Consider the following 16,282-nt stretch of genomic DNA (forward strand, 5'->3'; position numbering starts at 1 on the left):
TGGTTAAGTCATCTAACTGAGGCTGAGTGTCAGCTCACAGATACACACACTTCCTCCAATCCAGCTGGTATCAGAGGAAAGTTTACATTTGATGCCTCTTTTTTTTAAGAATATATATATATATATATATATATATATATATATATATATATATATATATATATTACTGATTTCAAAGAGGAAGGGAAAGGGAGATAGGAACATCCATGATGACAGAGAATCATTGACTGGCTGCCTCTTGCATGCCCCCTACTGGGGATCGAACCTGCAACCCAGGCATGTGCCCTTGACCGGAATCGAACCCGGGACCCTTCAGTCTGCAGGCCGACGCTCTATCCTCCGAGCCAAACCAGCTAGGGCTTGATGCCTCTTAAGTTTCATGTTGATGGAACTTGAGAAGGGAAAGGAGGGATGACAACCTACAACCCCACTCTCCACGCACAACACCCGGGTCTGGGTCAGGCTGGCAGGTTGTTATGCGACATCCAGGGCAGGTAACACATCCTGTGACGTCACTGCCTGATGAGTGTCCCATGGTGCCAGCTGACAGGGCCCCAGGGCGAAGTGATGTGGATGGGGCACCCCGACAGGCATGGCCTGTGGCACCCCCCACCAAGAGCAGCTTCTCCTTTTCCTCTGCTCAACACGTGTCCCTGCGGAAGCATCACGCTTCGAGACCAACCAGAGCTACTTCCCAGCTTGTATTACACGATTTAATAAGAGCATGTATTTTCTCTTTAGACCTTAGGCTTATAACTTCTTCTGTAAGAAAAATGGTGGCCCCAGAACATGAGGGGAGCCACCTGGCCCCGGCACCAGTCAGCAGCCGGTGACAGCGACCTTCTCAGGGCGCGTGGCTCTGCGGCCTGCACAAGGACTTAGTGCTGGGCTTGGGTCATCCTCACTCCCAAGGGCATTCTCCATCTGCACACAGCTCGTGATGTCACCGCTACACGAGGCCACGCTGAGAAGAGATCCCTACAGTGTGATCTTCTGAGTCTCGGTAAAAGGCCCCGGGATGGTTCTCCAAAGCCAGCAGCCTCTTGGGCTGCGGAAGCGACCTACTACTTCCAATAGGATATTTCTCAGAAATGTAGATAACCCTGACAGGTCCCCCTCCCTTCACAGCCACACTCCCTCCTGCCTCCGCCAACACTACCAAGGGTATGTATACGCAGACCAGCCTGGAGAACACGGACGCAGGTCTCCCGCGGCACTACAACCCCCTAACGCCCTCCTTGTCACTCTAGCTCCAGGAACAAATTCTCCTGACACAGGCCCCTTTGGGTCATAGGCTTTTCAAGACTAGAGCCTGGGTTCGGTCCAAGAGAGCCTCCCATTTAAAGGGCCGGCCACTGCTCGTCCACATGAAGAAGCAGAGCACCGCCTTCCCGGGCGCCATCCCTCAGCACACAGAGAAACGCTGGTCTGGACGCCGGAAGCTGGGCAGGACCCACGGGCAGGCGATTCCTGACCTTGGCCACAGGCCAGGGCTCGGTCCCCTGGGGGGGGCCTGGGTTTTCTAAGCCCTTTAACATGCCTGTGAGCGTGAAAGGTCAACAAGGCAGCCACGGTGGTGGAGCATCTCGCTTGCCCCAAGGAGCAGCCGTGGCTGTGTTTTCAGGCTGAGTCTGGCTGCCTGGGGGACACAGGGAGCCTGAGGGGCCTCCCCAGCCAGAGCCTGCACCCAAACAGCCGCTGAGACCAGGGCGGCTCTGGAGGGCACCCGCCTGGGACACAAGGCCGGGCAGGCCGGGAGGACACCTGCTCCAGTTACCTTGTAGGCCTTCACAAACCGGACAAACACAGGGAAGAAGACAGAGGGCGGCGTCGTCTTGGGGTTTTCTCCAAAATACTTCACCACATCATCAAAGGCGTCCTGCGGAAAAGCAAACTTCCCTTCACTCCATCTGCCCCAGCAACTGAGCGTGAGGCTCGGATAAAGAGCTGCTGCGAAGCAGGGTGATGACAGCGGCTCCCGCTGCTCCCCGTCCGTCCCTGTGCTCCCACCTGCCCCAGCAGCCCCTGTTTCCTCCCCTGCTGGTCAGAGGCAGCCGGAGTGAGCAGGGCCCACTGGATCCATCTCTGGGAACCTGCCCCTTCCACACACACACACACACACACACACCTCCACACACACACACCTCCACACACACACACCTCCACACACACACACACACACACACACACCTCCATACACACACACACACCTCCACACACACACACACACACACACACACACCTCCACACACACACACACACACACACCTCCAACACACACACACACCTCCATACACACACACCTCCACACACACACACACATCTCCATACACACACCTCCACACACACACACACACACACCTCCACACACACACACCTCTACACACACACACACACACACACACACCTCCACACACACACACCTCCACACACACACACACCTCCACACACACACACACACACCTCCACACACACAACCTCCACACACACACACACACCTCCACACACACACCTACACACTACCATACACACACACACACACACACACACACACCTACACACACACACACCTACACACCACCATACACACAAATATTCTATTCTTCTCAAGAGCTTCCTAAGGCCATGGCAGAACTTAAAACCAACGGGATCTTAGAAGTCACTCAAACACATCAGGACGCTCCAGGTCTGCTTGAGTCTTCCGGGACCCAAGGCGGCCAGCCTCAAACGGGAGCCATCAACCCTGTCCACCTGCAGAGTTCCCGCAATGCTCTGCTCTCCCTTTTGTGACGCATGCAGTCCTCTGGCTGTTTCTCACATGTGCAGACTGCCTGCCCAGTGTGTGTAAGATTTCAAGGCCAGAGGCCTACAGAAACCCAACGCACTGGGGACACTGCTTTGCTGAGCACAGCCTGACACGTGTGGGCGGACCTGAACACAGGACTCACATACAGGAAGCCTGGCAGGGGATGAGGAGAGGAAGGGGGGGGGCCTCTACCCAAGAGTATGAAACCCTAGATTCGAGAGGTCAACGAACAGGAACAGGAGCCCTTCCAGGTACAATATTTGAAAAGACATTCCCTCCCCAATAACCATGAGCTACATAAGAATTCCACCCTCAGCAGACAGAGGGCAATTTCTCCTAAAGTCCGGGGCCAGCTCCCCAGGTGGCCTTGAGGGACCCCACCACTTCTTTGTGGGGTCGAGGGCGCAGGTACCGACCTGCGCGATCTTGGCGTCGTCCTGCAGCTTCTTCAGCCTCCCCTCGTTGCTGAGGATGAAGTCCTTCAGCAGCGTGTTGTGGTCGTGCATGGTGTACTCCCGCTTGGTCAGGTCCATGCCCCTCTGCAGCTCCTTCACGTCCAGCAAGACATTCTCGAGGGAGACTGAAGCAGAGAAAGCAACGTTTCCGTGAACTCGGCCGGGAAGTCCAGACCACCGTGGGCTGGCTGGCGTGCCGAGCTCTCAGGGGATCCCCTGGGTCACTCAGGGGGCTCAGACCTCATTTCCAGGTTTCAGTGCAGACATCCTTTAACATAAATAACTCCCCTAGTGCTCACTGTCCAGCACTGCATTAACATTCCTCACATGCAATAATTCATTTGTACTGTTACCCATTTCACCAACAAGGAAAAGCAGCACAGAGGGGTTACGGGCCCTGCCCTAGAGGTGGAAGGTGGCAGAGACGGAGTTCAGATAACAACCGTGGACTCCAGTCCGGGGCTTTTACACACCTACTCCAGGTCTCTCACAGGAGACGATGGCCTATGGGATGGCCTATGGGTTCTAAGACCTAAACACTCTGAACTCTGCATTTCTGTGGCTCTCCAGCAGAGGGCAGCATTTTACCTGTTGAACTTGTATTGACCACTTGGCCCCAAGACAGCCTTCTTTTTGTTAAACAACCCTTCCCTGCTTTGAAGGGTTTATTAGCACGAAGTGGCCACCTCCCAGGGCAGGTAGCTCCAGCAGCTCCTGCAGGAGGTCCGGGCCCCAGCTCCGGCTCCGGCTCCGGCTCCCCACTGCTGACGCAGCTCTGCACATGCATGGATTACAGAACAACACAGCCCGCTTTCCCTCTAACTACACTCACGCTGCCTTGGTCACCTTTGACTCCTCGATGCTTAGGATGGTGCCAAGTACACAGCAGGGAGTCAAAAAGGTGCACTGGACACACGAAGGTGAGTGAACGAGTGAAAGTGTAAGGAGTCCGAGGCAGCGCCCAGGGCACCAGGAAACCAACGTAGAAAACAATGCAGCCAGAGCGCCTCCACCTCCCCCACAGATTTTTTTTTTTCCAAATCACACTTTCAGGGAATCTCATTTGGGCCAAATAAAACGTGCTAATTAGTAAGGTTGAAATTTTTTAAAACTTTTTTTTTTATCATTAAAATTGTGATGCTAAAGACCTCCTCTAATTTAGGCAGAGGAACACTTGAAAGGAGGAAAATCACGCCCTGGTCAGAATTCTTGGTCACAGCCCAGTGAGCCCTGACGCCTCAGCCGACCTGCCACAGGTGGCACTGCAGTCCTTCATAATCACACTATCACTTCTACCTGCCTCTCCATCTCCACCGGTTCCAGCAGCATCCCTCCCAGTAACAGTGCATCCCCTCATTCACTCATTCACTCATTCATTCATTCATTCATTCATTCATTCATTCATTCATTCACTTGTTCATTCCTTCATTCATTTAGTCCCATGATCAATTTGCCAGGGCAAAGGGAATTCCAAAGATAAATAACACTTAAACTCATACATACAAAGAACATGTTTATGTTTGCCAGATTTTTTTTTTCGGGGGGGGGGGGCAGTTAAAAACGTGAAGGGATTAAAAAGTACAAATTGCCAGTTATAAAATAACTAGAGACCCAGTGCACAAAAATTTGTGCACTCGGGGGGAGGGGGGCCCCTCAGCCCGGCCTGTGCCCTCTCGCAGTCTGGGACCCCTCGGGAGATAACGACCTGCTGGCTTAGGCCTGCTCCCAGGTGGCAGAGGGCAGGCCCAATCCCTAGGTGCAGCCCCTGGTCGGGCTCAGAGCAGGGCCGATTGGGGAGTTGGGGCGCCGCCCTGTCATACACAGAGCAGGGCGATTGGGAGATTGTGATTCCACCCTCAGTTACAGTCAGGGTAGGGCTGATTGGGGGGTTGGGGCACCGCCCCCTGTCACACTCAAGGCAGGGTCGATGGGGAGGTTGCGGTGCCACCCCCTGTCATGCACAGAGCAGGGCCAATCAGGGGGTTGGGGCATTTCCCCCTGTCACGCACAGAGCAGGGCCAATCAGGGGGGTGGGGCGCAGACCCCTGTCACACACAGAGCAGGGCCCATCAGGGGGTTGGGGCGCCGCCACTCTCACACTCAGGGCAGGGCCGATGGGGAGGTTATGGATCTACCCCGTCACACGCAGAGCAGGGCCTGTGGGGGGAGGGGGGGTTGGGGCACTGCACCCTGTCACCCACAGAGCAGGGCCGATCAGGGGGTCGGGGCGCTGCACCCTGTCACACACAGAGCCGCAGGGCGATCAGGGGGTTTGGGCGCTGCCCCCTGTCATGCTGATCCCAGTGCCGGTAGGCCTCGCGGCTCCGCTGATCCTGGTGCTGGGAGGCATATTACCCTTTTACTATATAGGGTAGAGGCCTGGTGCATGGGTGGGTGCTGGCTGGTTTGCCCTGAAGGGTGTCCTGGATCAGGGTGGGGGTCCCCACTGGGGTGCCTGGCCAGCCTGGGTGAGGGGATGATGGCTGTTTGCAGCTGGTCACACATCCTTCAGGGTGGGGGTCCCCACTGGGGTGCCTGGCCAGCCTGGGTGAGGGGATGATGGCTGTTTGCAGCTGGTCACACACCCTTCAGGGTGGGGGTCCCCACTGGGGTGCCTGGCCAGTCTGGGTGAGGAGCTGAGGGCTGTTTTCAGGCTGGGGGTGACTGAAGCTCCCAACGGCTCCTTTTTTTCTAAAATTTTTCCTAAAATACACTTTTCTGTGTATTTTATAACTGGCTGAGGCTTGGCTCCAGCTCTTAGGCCTCCGCTGCTGAAAGTAGGTTTCTGGCCTTTGCTTACAATGTTGCGATCCTGCTGGCTGAAGCCCAGCAGGTTTCTGGGGTTTTGTTTAGCTTCTATGTTTGTTACATAGTTGCTTGCAGCTCAGAGGCCGGCAAGGCAGGCGGGGAACGTTGGAGTCCTCCGTCACTGAAGCAAGCAAGCCTCATGTTAGTTTCAAGCTGTCTGGCTGCCGGCCGCCATCTTGGCTGACAGTTAATTTGCATATTGCCCTGATTAGCCAATGGGAAGGGTAGCGGTCGTATGCCAATTACCATGTTTCTATTTTATTAGATAGGATCATGGGGATGAAAAGTAGAGCATGGGGAATACAGTCAATAATCCTATATAATAAAAGCCTAATATGCAAATCGACCAAATGGCAGAACAACTGGTCACTATGACGCTCAACACAGGAGCTGCCCCCTGGTGGTCAGTGCACTCCCACAGGGGGAGCGCTGCTCAGCCAGAAGCGCTGCTCAGCCAGGAGCCTCTCCTGCCTCCACAGCAGTGCTAAGGAGCAGTGAACCGAGTGGTAAGGAGCAGTGAGCAGGCAGGTGGTAAGGAGCGAGGGGTGCCAAACTGCGAGAGGGATGTCCGACTGCCAGCTTAGGCCCGCTACCCAGGTTTAAGCCGGCAGTTGGGCATCCCCCGAGCGGTCCAGGACTGAGAGAGGGCACAGGCCAGGCTTAGGGACCCCCTCCCCCACCCCCCAGTGCACGAAATTTTGTGCACTGGGACTCGAGTATATAATAACTGTGTATCGTGTCATATGGGTACTAGATTTATCACAGTGATCTTTGTAAGAAATATAAATGTCTAATCATTATGTTGTACACCTGAAATTAATATAATATTGTATGTCATCTGTAATTGAAAAATAAATTTTTAAAAGATAAATAAAACTTGATTATGCCTATAAGTACACATGCTGCAATGGCTTTGCAAACTGTTACAATAACCTCAAAGATTCAATTCAGCAATCTGTGATAGGCCTCAGGAATATGAATTTTTAATAAACACCATGTTTCACAATGATAATTTGGGAATCACAACCTGTAACTACCTCTGAGGTTGATTTGCATGTTGTTCCTCTTTCTAACCTAATATTCTTTCTAGAGGACATGGTACCCTGGGCCATACACTGTCTGAGAAGACAACCTAGGTTCTAGTCCTGTTTCTGTTGCTTGTGACCCACGTGATGTTGAGCAAGACATTTAACCTCTAAAAAAGTCAGCTTTCTCATCTATAACATGGGGAGATGATTGCCTAGTACAGCGGCTATTTCAGAACCACTGGCGATTAAGTGAGAAAATGCGTAACTGTTATAGCAAAGTCACAACCACGAAGTACTGATAATTTAACTTGTTTTCAGACTAAAGGCAAAATGTTTAGAACCGCCCCACCGGAGCACATGAACCATCACAAAATACAAGCGTTTGTTGAGGGGTAAGTCTCAGACTCTCGTTCTCTTATTTGAAAAAACAGCAATAAAATAAAAAGGGCAAAAAATGGAAGAGGGAAGGTGCATAAGGCCCAGAGACCTGGGCCTTTACTGAGAGGACACTGAGAGAGGTCACCTGCATGCCCAAGTTCATTACTGCTCCCGGGAAGGAGCCACACCATGGCCCATGGGTTCCAGCTCAGAGCTGGATGTTTCCGCCACCTCCTGAGCGAGGTTCTGAGGAGTGTCTGCTAAGCAGGGAATGGCTCCCCCAGGATGAAAGCCACTCAGTCCCCAGGAGGAACATTAACAGCGGAAGTCCAGTACCTGCAGCAGCTTTCTCCACATAATGGAGCTCATTGTAAAAGAGGGACACTTGCTGATACTTTTCCTTTACGACGTTGGATATATAGTGCAGCAGTGTTTGCTTTCGGTCTGTCGACTTCGTATCTAAAAGCTGAAAACAAAAGGGAGTAAGGGTTAGAGTGAGAGGTAGTGGGAGAGTTACTCAGCGATGGCGTTCTCCCAGAGTCAGTGACGGAGTACAGGTGCCCCAACATGGAAAGCAACATTGCTGGGAGCTTCAAGCCTGGATCTGTTCCTTGAGGAGCCAGCCCGCTGACTTTAAATGACTAGAGGATGTCCTGACCAGGAGATATGCTCGTCTTTAGGGATGACCCTGGCACCTAGGACTGTCCCCACAGCTGCACTCACAGGAGCTCCCCCACCCCACACCTCTCTGGCTTCAAAGCAGGAAGAAAGACTCCGGGTGTAGTGCTCTCCCAGGTGCGGGCCCAGAGCCGGAGTGCGCGTGGAGCCACAGGTGTGCACAGGTTCGCCCTGCATAGCGGGCTCCTGCCCTGCAGTCTCCACATGGAACTCAGCCCTTCTCTTCCTCCCCGGCCTCTCATGACCCAAAGCAGACCTGCCCAACAGTCCATGACCTTCTGGGGGACAGCGCTGTGATGAATGGGACACTGGCTATCAAATAACCACATGCTGCCCGGGCTGGGGACTCCGCCACTGCCCCACCTCCTCGCATGGAGGCCACGTCGGCCCCGCACAGGCTGGGGACTCCGCCACTGCCCCACCTCCTCGCATGGAGGCCACATCGGCCCCGCACAGGCTGGGGACTCCGCCACTGCCCCACCTCCTCGCATGGAGGCCACGTCGGCCCCGCCCAGGCTGGGTCACGCAGCATCTCCTCTGCTCCTGCTCATATAAATCAGGTGGCTCCGAAAGCCAGGGCACCCATTACATCCAGGAATAAGCCAAACATTTTGAGAAAGGACAGAAAAGTATAAAGAAGCAGTTTTTAAAAATTCCCCAATTCCATCCATCCTCTCTGTATCTCAGCATACTTCTATTCAGGTTTTCCTACCTACTTTACTTAGTTGAAAATTATCTGTCCATTCCATTTATAGCCTGTGCTCTCTTTTCTCAGCACAGAATTACCTACTTCTTTGAAAATTCTTCACAAGTCTCCTAACAGCTGAAGAAGAGTTCACTGTATGAACTATTGCTATAGCATCTTTAATTATTTCCCCAAATCTTGGCTCTTTACAATGTTGCTAATTATTTGCAATGATGAGTAAATACGGCATCCATCACTCAGACTCCTGAGGATGGATTCCTAGAAATGGAATCCCTAGGTCACAGGGTAGGAGTGTTTCTAAGGATCTAAGTGCCTGCTGCCAAACGCTGTTCCAAAACACGGGCACCGATTGGTCTTCCGCTAGCAGAGCATCCTCATCACAATCTCCCAGCCCACTTCCAAGAGCAGACTCTCTGCTCCAGAACGGAATCTCTGCCAGCTGTTTTATGCCTCAGAGAGCTCTTGCATTGCTTTTAGTCCACTCACCAGATCTAAACTCTGAAGCTTAAATCCATAAACTGCTCCTCGTTTACTGCTGTTCATATAGTTCCCAAGGGCCAAGATGATCTGCAAACAACAGCGAGAAGAGAGAAGCCCATCAGCCCAGCTCCCGGGCTATCAGGCCCGCCCTCCCGTCCAGGCACCAAGGAAACGTCACTTGCCTCCAGAATTTTCTTGAGTTTTTGAGACGACTTTATAGAGACAGATGCTGCTATAATGGAGTGCAGTTGCTAGATTCCAGGCAAAGGAAGGAAGGGGAGAGAAGAAAAACAAAGATGTTAAAAATGGGATACTCTAACTGGAAACTAAGAGTGAACACAGAAGAACACAGGCCTGCCTGTAGACCTCACAGCCTCAATGCTGAGATTCTGTTATTTCCTGAACGTGAATGTGAGTGCTCTGCCGGGTGTTCGGTAACCACGTCATTCCATGCGAGCTCGTCCCTCAAAGTATTTGAAATGAGGAGAAATGTCAGAACTGGCTTGTCACAAAACCCATGACCATGAGACTCAGTCACCAGCGTGTTCCAGCGGAGCTCACCTCCCTGCCCCCCTCTCGCCATGGAACACGTTTATATTTTAAATCAATGGGGCTCCTCAGCGATGAAAACAGAACAGCAAAGGAGCAGAACCACCCTCCAGATGCTCTTGGAAGATTTCGGACGGAAGATGTCCGTACCGCTGTGATCGGTTACTAACAAAGGCTTGTTCAGAAATAGGACTGGGAAAGAACTTTCTATGATATTTATGTCTGTGATATTCAGAGCCTCCACCAGATTAACACAGAGGAGGAGGAGATGGCTGGCTCTTCTCCCTACATCACCACAGTGCACTGTGACAAACCCCAAGCAGGAAGATGCCCATGATAAATGCGATGCTTCCAACGAAGCCAATAAACCAGTTCGCTAAAGACTGGGGGTGGTTTTTGAAATGAAAGTCACATTTTCAGCTTTGCCACCCCGGCCAGAGACCTGGTATCTTCAGGAGGGGACTAAGGCTAAGAAAATGGTTTTTCCTTGTCCTCTGTATTGACCGGAACTTTAAAATCCAGAGGACACATTCATCCTCTAGGGAGAATGGCGATATGGAACATGTCACCATTTTCAAATTCACTTGGCATACACAAAATGAAAAAGATGGCCGAACTAACAATGGAATCTAGGAAGTCCTGGGAGGGAGTCTTTAGAGCCCATGACACGAAGCACAATCCTGAGAGAGACTTCAACCAACACAAAGGATCCGGTGTCTCTTTGGACCCCCTCCCCTGCCAGAGTCGGTCCACTCACAGGCGTGAGCATCTGGACGCTCTCGGCGAAGTTCCCGATGAAGGTCATGATGGTCATCTTCTGCAGGAGCCTCTCGATCTTGCTGAACTGCATCATGAAGCGGTCCTCGTCCGACAAGTTCTCCAGCGGCTTCCTCTCCCGCTCGTAGAGCCGAAGCACTTTCACCTCATTCTCGGTCGGCAAGAACCTCATCAAACATTCCACAAAGTCCACAGGCAGCGTCTTCAAGTCAAAGCTGAGGGCAGATGCAGACACGTCAGTGTTGGAGAGAAAGCCCCCACCCTTTTACCCGATCTCCATCGGGTCTGGCTCGGGAGCCACCCAGCCAGTGCGTCCCAGGTGGACGGTGAAGACGCCCCGTCGTGCTGGCTCCCGACTGTGCAGCCACCTTTGCTGGTCCTTCCTGACAACCTGGACCTCATCACATCCCACATGCAGTTTTTTAAGCTATCACTATAGCTCAATGCCTCCAGAAATCAGCAGTAAATGACAGTGGGAAGAGGCAGAGGAAGGCTGAAGCATCAATGGTGAAGTCATTCAAGGACATGGATTTTAGGCATGTTAAGTACTGCTAATTGGGAGATTAATACTGTACACACAATTAGAGAATATTTGGTGAACTCTATAAAATATTTCAATTAAACCAATAACTGGGAATGTATTTTCTTCTTTAGAAAAAAATGCAACCAAATGCCTGTGCCATAGGGATATTTTGGCTTAAGTGTATACATCCCTTGAAGGAATACCAGATCCCTGTGGATGTATGCTCAATTTGAACAAACGAAGTATCCGCTACAACCTCTATATTGTCCTACGGACAATCTTTGTTCAGCAAAATAATGTAATTATATTTAATTACCATGGCAAACAAGGCATGTAAAAATTAAAAACCAAAGCGTGTATCAGGTTTCAACCTCAGAAATCAGAGCACACTGGAGGAATGCACTGGACTATTAGATTATGATCCTGGCTGGGGACATAAAATTGGAGCAGATGATTTCTTGGGGGCCATTTACTGCAGAAGGAATCCCTGATCAAAATTTATGAAATGTCAATTTACAATGATTTAGTTCCTAAAACATCTAATAACATCCTTATCATATCTGAAAGTCATCATGACCATAAGAAGAGTAGAAAGATTTTTCTAAGAGAAAAATAAATAAAACCAATGCCTTCTCTGCTGTTCAAGGATAAAAAAAAAAATAACTCAACTTCGTTTAAAATGTCCTGAAAGCACTAAAAGCAACAGCAATCACATTCCTATTGTTATAAATTGAAATGTGCCTCCATATCATATGTGCATCTGGCGTTGGATGGCATCATCCCACAAATGCCATCACATTCGTATTCAACTAATCTGAATAAAAATCAGATACTCCAGAGAAAACTGACATTTCTTCCTTTTCTTAGCATCTGCAATACTCCACCCAACTTTCCTTCTACAGAAGCTTTGCCGTAGACCTACATGAGAGCCGGCCAAGATAATTAATGTCACGATCCTGTTGTTCTTCCAAAACGATTATAATTACTCCTTGTAACACAGCACTCCCGAGGGTAATTTCTGGTCCACCTCTTTTGTGTTAACATTTTATTAAGCTCTCAAGTTGCACAGATGTAACAAAGGGACTCTCTGGTGTGGGGATATCAAGAATTGCTCCATCGTTTATCTTAGATCCTGCCTCACTCTTGAAATATTTCTTTCATCTACGAATTCATAACTTTTTTCTTTTACTGAAATATAGTTTCCCAGAATGCCCCGAACTTACACATGAATGGCTTTACAAATCTCGTCGGCGGTCTTTCCAGCCTTCCTTAAAGTGATGGCAAGGTTTTTGGCCCTATTTGCTTCCAGTAACGTCACCTTGTTGGATCCCTTCTGTGTTATCTTCTGTTTGCTTGAAGAAAGATCAATGGCAGGACCTTGGGCTTTTGTCTTAAAAATTTCCTCAAATTCATCCACATTTAAATCCTGGGGTAGAGAAGATGAATGAATTAAACTTAAAAATTAAGTTAGGAAGCCACCATGTACACAGTTTGTTAAGTGTCAAAGAACTTGCGTGATGCCTGTCTTTGACCATGGCCTGCTCTATTTTCTGGTTTGTGCCCGAGTGTGAGTTATGCCACATGTGCAGACGTGAAAATTGAAAGTAGATGACTGGTCCCAACCGGCCAATTCAAATGCCTTTCAATAATTAGTTTGCAGGGATGGCAACCACAGACTAAAACTACCCATCAAACCAACTAGTGAGTATGATTATTAAGTCCTCATTCACTTGTAATTTAATAAAGAGTTTTATGCCCTTTTATAAGTTAAGGGAAGATCTTGTGTCAGGTATACACACACACACACACACACACACACACACACTTGGCATACACTGAAGACGCTCAAAACTATTTCATTTAACATAGCTTTTTAAACAAAGTTTTAAACCCACCTTATAAAATAGTTTCCAATTTTATTCCCTGACATCATATATCCTTTTTTTTCTTTCCATCAAAGCCCTTAAAACTCCAGCACTTTAATCACCAAAATGCCCAGGTTACCAACACACCCATTTTGGCTTTGCTGCACAGAGTAACCCATAGGAAAGATACCTCCAGAATTCGCTCGTCATCAATTTCATTGAAGACTGTGCCATTGATCTGATTTGGCTTCAGGGCAACCCAGTTAAAAACTGGCATTCTGAATTTCGTCTTGATTGGCTTCTTAATTTTCACAGCTACAGAGGTCAGAGAGAACAAAATTAAGATTCCACCAAGACCCCATGACACTCCAGAGCAATCAGACAGCAGTCTTTGCAGATGACACGTTAACCCTGGAGGAAGGCTGGCGGGTGGCGCCCGGTGTTCAAACACCACACGTGGCTGCGGCCAGAGCAATCCGAGGCCGGCTGGTACAGCACTGTGTTCAAGTCATCTATGAGCTGGGAGCTGACTTTCTTTTTAATGCGGGCAACTGGTTTGCCGCATCACGGTCACAATGTTTGGACAATGCTTAAGACAAATAAATACTGGGGAGCAAAAATGATCAGTCATGCTCTTGGACAGCAGAGAGGGCACCTGCTCTGGGGACTGAGATTGAAATTTCGAGCCCCAGTGTAACTTCGGCATCCTAAATCCTTGGTCCTAGAACGAATCTCAGAAGATGACCAGAGACTACAGATAGTGTCTCTGAACCACCAGGAATGTAGCACCAGGAATGCTGACGTCCAGCCAGAGCAATGCATTCCTGTGGATGATTTCAAAAATGGGGGTTATATTGGCTGCCGAGTTATTTCAACAGACTCAGGGCCATGAGTGGCTGAAAATAGAAAATGGTCAAGGAGACAGAAGGGTACTTGGCACCAGGACTTGTACTGCTTTTTGAGAATGACCCCGCCCCTCCCCCTCGTGAAGAGCAAGTTCTCCCCAGGGCTCAGCTGCCTGTGACCAGAGGCATGGAGGAGCTCAGTCAAAACACTGAAAACCTCTGAACAGAGAGGGAGGGCTCTATCTTTGAGGGGTCAAGGGGGCAGAACCAACCCCTCTTACTTTGGGGAAATGAGCTAAAAAGGCAATCCATTAAAAATTCCATTAGTTAATTACACATCATAAAGAAGTCCTCCCAAGCCATTCAAGTTATACATATCTGCCTTCTTAAGTATGTCCTGGTACGCCCCCCATGCTATTTGGGAGCTTTGCTACTTGCCATCATCAGCAAGAAAAGGAGAACTTCCGCGCAAGGCCTGGGCTTTTACCTGGCTGCCTGCCTCAGTGGGAGGCAGACAGCGCCTCTCATTCCTCCAGAGTTACACATGCGACATAATCCACAGCAGGATGTCATCTGTCATTGACACAAAGGCATGCAGGGACACAGAAACACAGCTCTGCCACACCAGGCCTTCCCACTCCCAAGTGCAACACCTCAGTCCCTACTGCCCAGCAGTGCCGGGCTCCTCGCCACTCTGCATCCTTTGCCTACGCTGCCCAGGAACCTGGGGCACAGGAACAGCCCTTCCTCTGGGCTGGCACTTGGGTGACGTTGAGGGGAAGGAGGAAGGCATAGGGAAGGGGCTGTGCGGGGAGCTGACCATAATCTTTAGTGAGAGGCCAGGGACGTTTGGTTCCAGCATCCCTCCACAGGCACTGTGGCCTCCGGACACTCACTACAGGTCATTCCATTGGCAGCCACCTTATTTGTTAACTTTTTAGCGAGATGAGTAATAAGCCTATAATAAGCCTGAGATCAGAAGACAAGCAATAAAGTCTTCAGGGCAGGCTGTCCTGACTCTGGGGAATTGGTATGATCTGAGGAGGAGCTCCGTAGGTGACCATGGCATTCAGTGCTCAGGCTAAGGGGGTGGGTAGGTGCTCTAGGAGAGAGCCGGAGCCCAGGGAGGCAGCACGAGCAGCTCGTCCTTGTTCTGTGGTGCTTTCTCTTTCCCCCCAGAATAAACCCAAAGTCCTTCAAGAGCTGAGGCCTTAGACCCAACTATGAAAATTAAACTAAAGGGAAAAACACTCCTTTCCTCGGGGAGAAAGGAATGTGGCACAGGATCCAGGATGTCTGCTTAAAGGACCATCATCTCTCTACAGGTTCACCTGAAACGTGTGGGCAAACCTGGGACAACAGTCAGCCAACACCGAGACTTCCCGCAGACACAGAGTCAAAATGCAATGGATCAGTGTACGGTGGAGTGGAAAGATGGAAGGCACGGTGTGACCAACGGGAGCACAACGCAAATATTCAACACACTCAGTGAGGAGCAACCTACAGAAAAGCTTGATGGGCCCATCTTTTGTGGAAGCAGGAAGAACAAAGAAAATACAAAACACATTAGATACAGTGAGAGTCAAGCGGCTCAGCAGCTGGCACACTCTTCACATAGAATCCCAGGCTTCTTGGACACATTTCACGAGGCAGCCCAGAGCCAAAATTCATTTCCCTTCAGGCCTGCCTTGAAGACTCATTTATTTTGTTTTAAAAAATAATCCTTTTTAGAAGAGGGAAAAAAATGATTTCATTATAGTGGTCCCAAACAGCCATATTCAACTGTGCTAAGTATTCCTAAAGATAAGGAAAAATTTTTAATGAAAAATAATCAGCCGGAGTCCACACCCTCATTGTGAAGTTCCAAAGCACATTCCACCACAGAGACAACACAGGGTGCCGACTGCCCAGCGCCCTGCCACGCTGACCTCACTAGGACATGGGAGCCAGTTGATCAATCGCAGATTTGAGGAAGTCGGCCTTACACTTCAAATGCACATTTCCCACCACTACGATTTCCTCTATAAACTGCAACGAAAACTTGACTGAATAAACATAGGGAACCTCCTCCTGGTCCCTGTCTCGGCCACCAAGAGCACACTTGCTCATGGCCTGTTGCGGGGACAGACCTCCTTTGGCCTGCAGATCCAGGGACCTAGTGGTCACATGTTTCTGGCTTCCCAAGAGCGCTTGGCATATCCCAGCTCTGTGTCTGGCTCTACTGGGACATCCTGATTCTGTCTGGTGTCTTGGTTCCAGAGTGACAGCTCCTGAACACCCCGGCAAAGCATCTCACAACATGGCCCGCACCACTAAGCGTGAACGGCCAAATTAAGGCTGAGTAATAAAAAGAGATTAAAGGCCTTGTAGAAACTGATGGATCT

At 50.1% G+C, this 16,282-nt stretch overlaps 1 protein-coding gene across 8 annotated transcripts in view; it reads right to left on the reverse strand.

Annotated features, from left to right (window-relative positions):
- The window catches only part of FMNL2 (formin like 2), a 318,758-nt gene that overhangs the window by 12,116 nt on the left and 290,360 nt on the right, over positions 1–16,282 (reverse strand). For all 8 annotated transcript variants that reach the window (XR_004969607.1, XM_036320780.1, XM_036320775.1 and 5 more), the window contains 8 exons: positions 13,244–13,368; positions 12,412–12,614; positions 10,646–10,880; positions 9,522–9,590; positions 9,346–9,426; positions 7,812–7,941; positions 3,223–3,386; positions 1,778–1,879 (listed from right to left, as the gene is read on the reverse strand). Coding sequence is in view for 7 of the 8 variants with exons in the window: in XM_036320780.1 (XP_036176673.1) it covers positions 1,778–1,879; positions 3,223–3,386; positions 7,812–7,941; positions 9,346–9,426; positions 9,522–9,590; positions 10,646–10,880; positions 12,412–12,614; positions 13,244–13,368 (1,109 nt within the window). In the remaining variant the exon portion in view is untranslated. The remainder of the gene's footprint in view (positions 1–1,777; positions 1,880–3,222; positions 3,387–7,811; positions 7,942–9,345; positions 9,427–9,521; positions 9,591–10,645; positions 10,881–12,411; positions 12,615–13,243; positions 13,369–16,282) is intronic.

Source organism: Myotis myotis, unplaced genomic scaffold, assembly GCF_014108235.1.
Source record: "Myotis myotis isolate mMyoMyo1 unplaced genomic scaffold, mMyoMyo1.p scaffold_m19_p_8, whole genome shotgun sequence".
NCBI classification, from domain to species: domain Eukaryota; kingdom Metazoa; phylum Chordata; class Mammalia; order Chiroptera; family Vespertilionidae; genus Myotis; species Myotis myotis.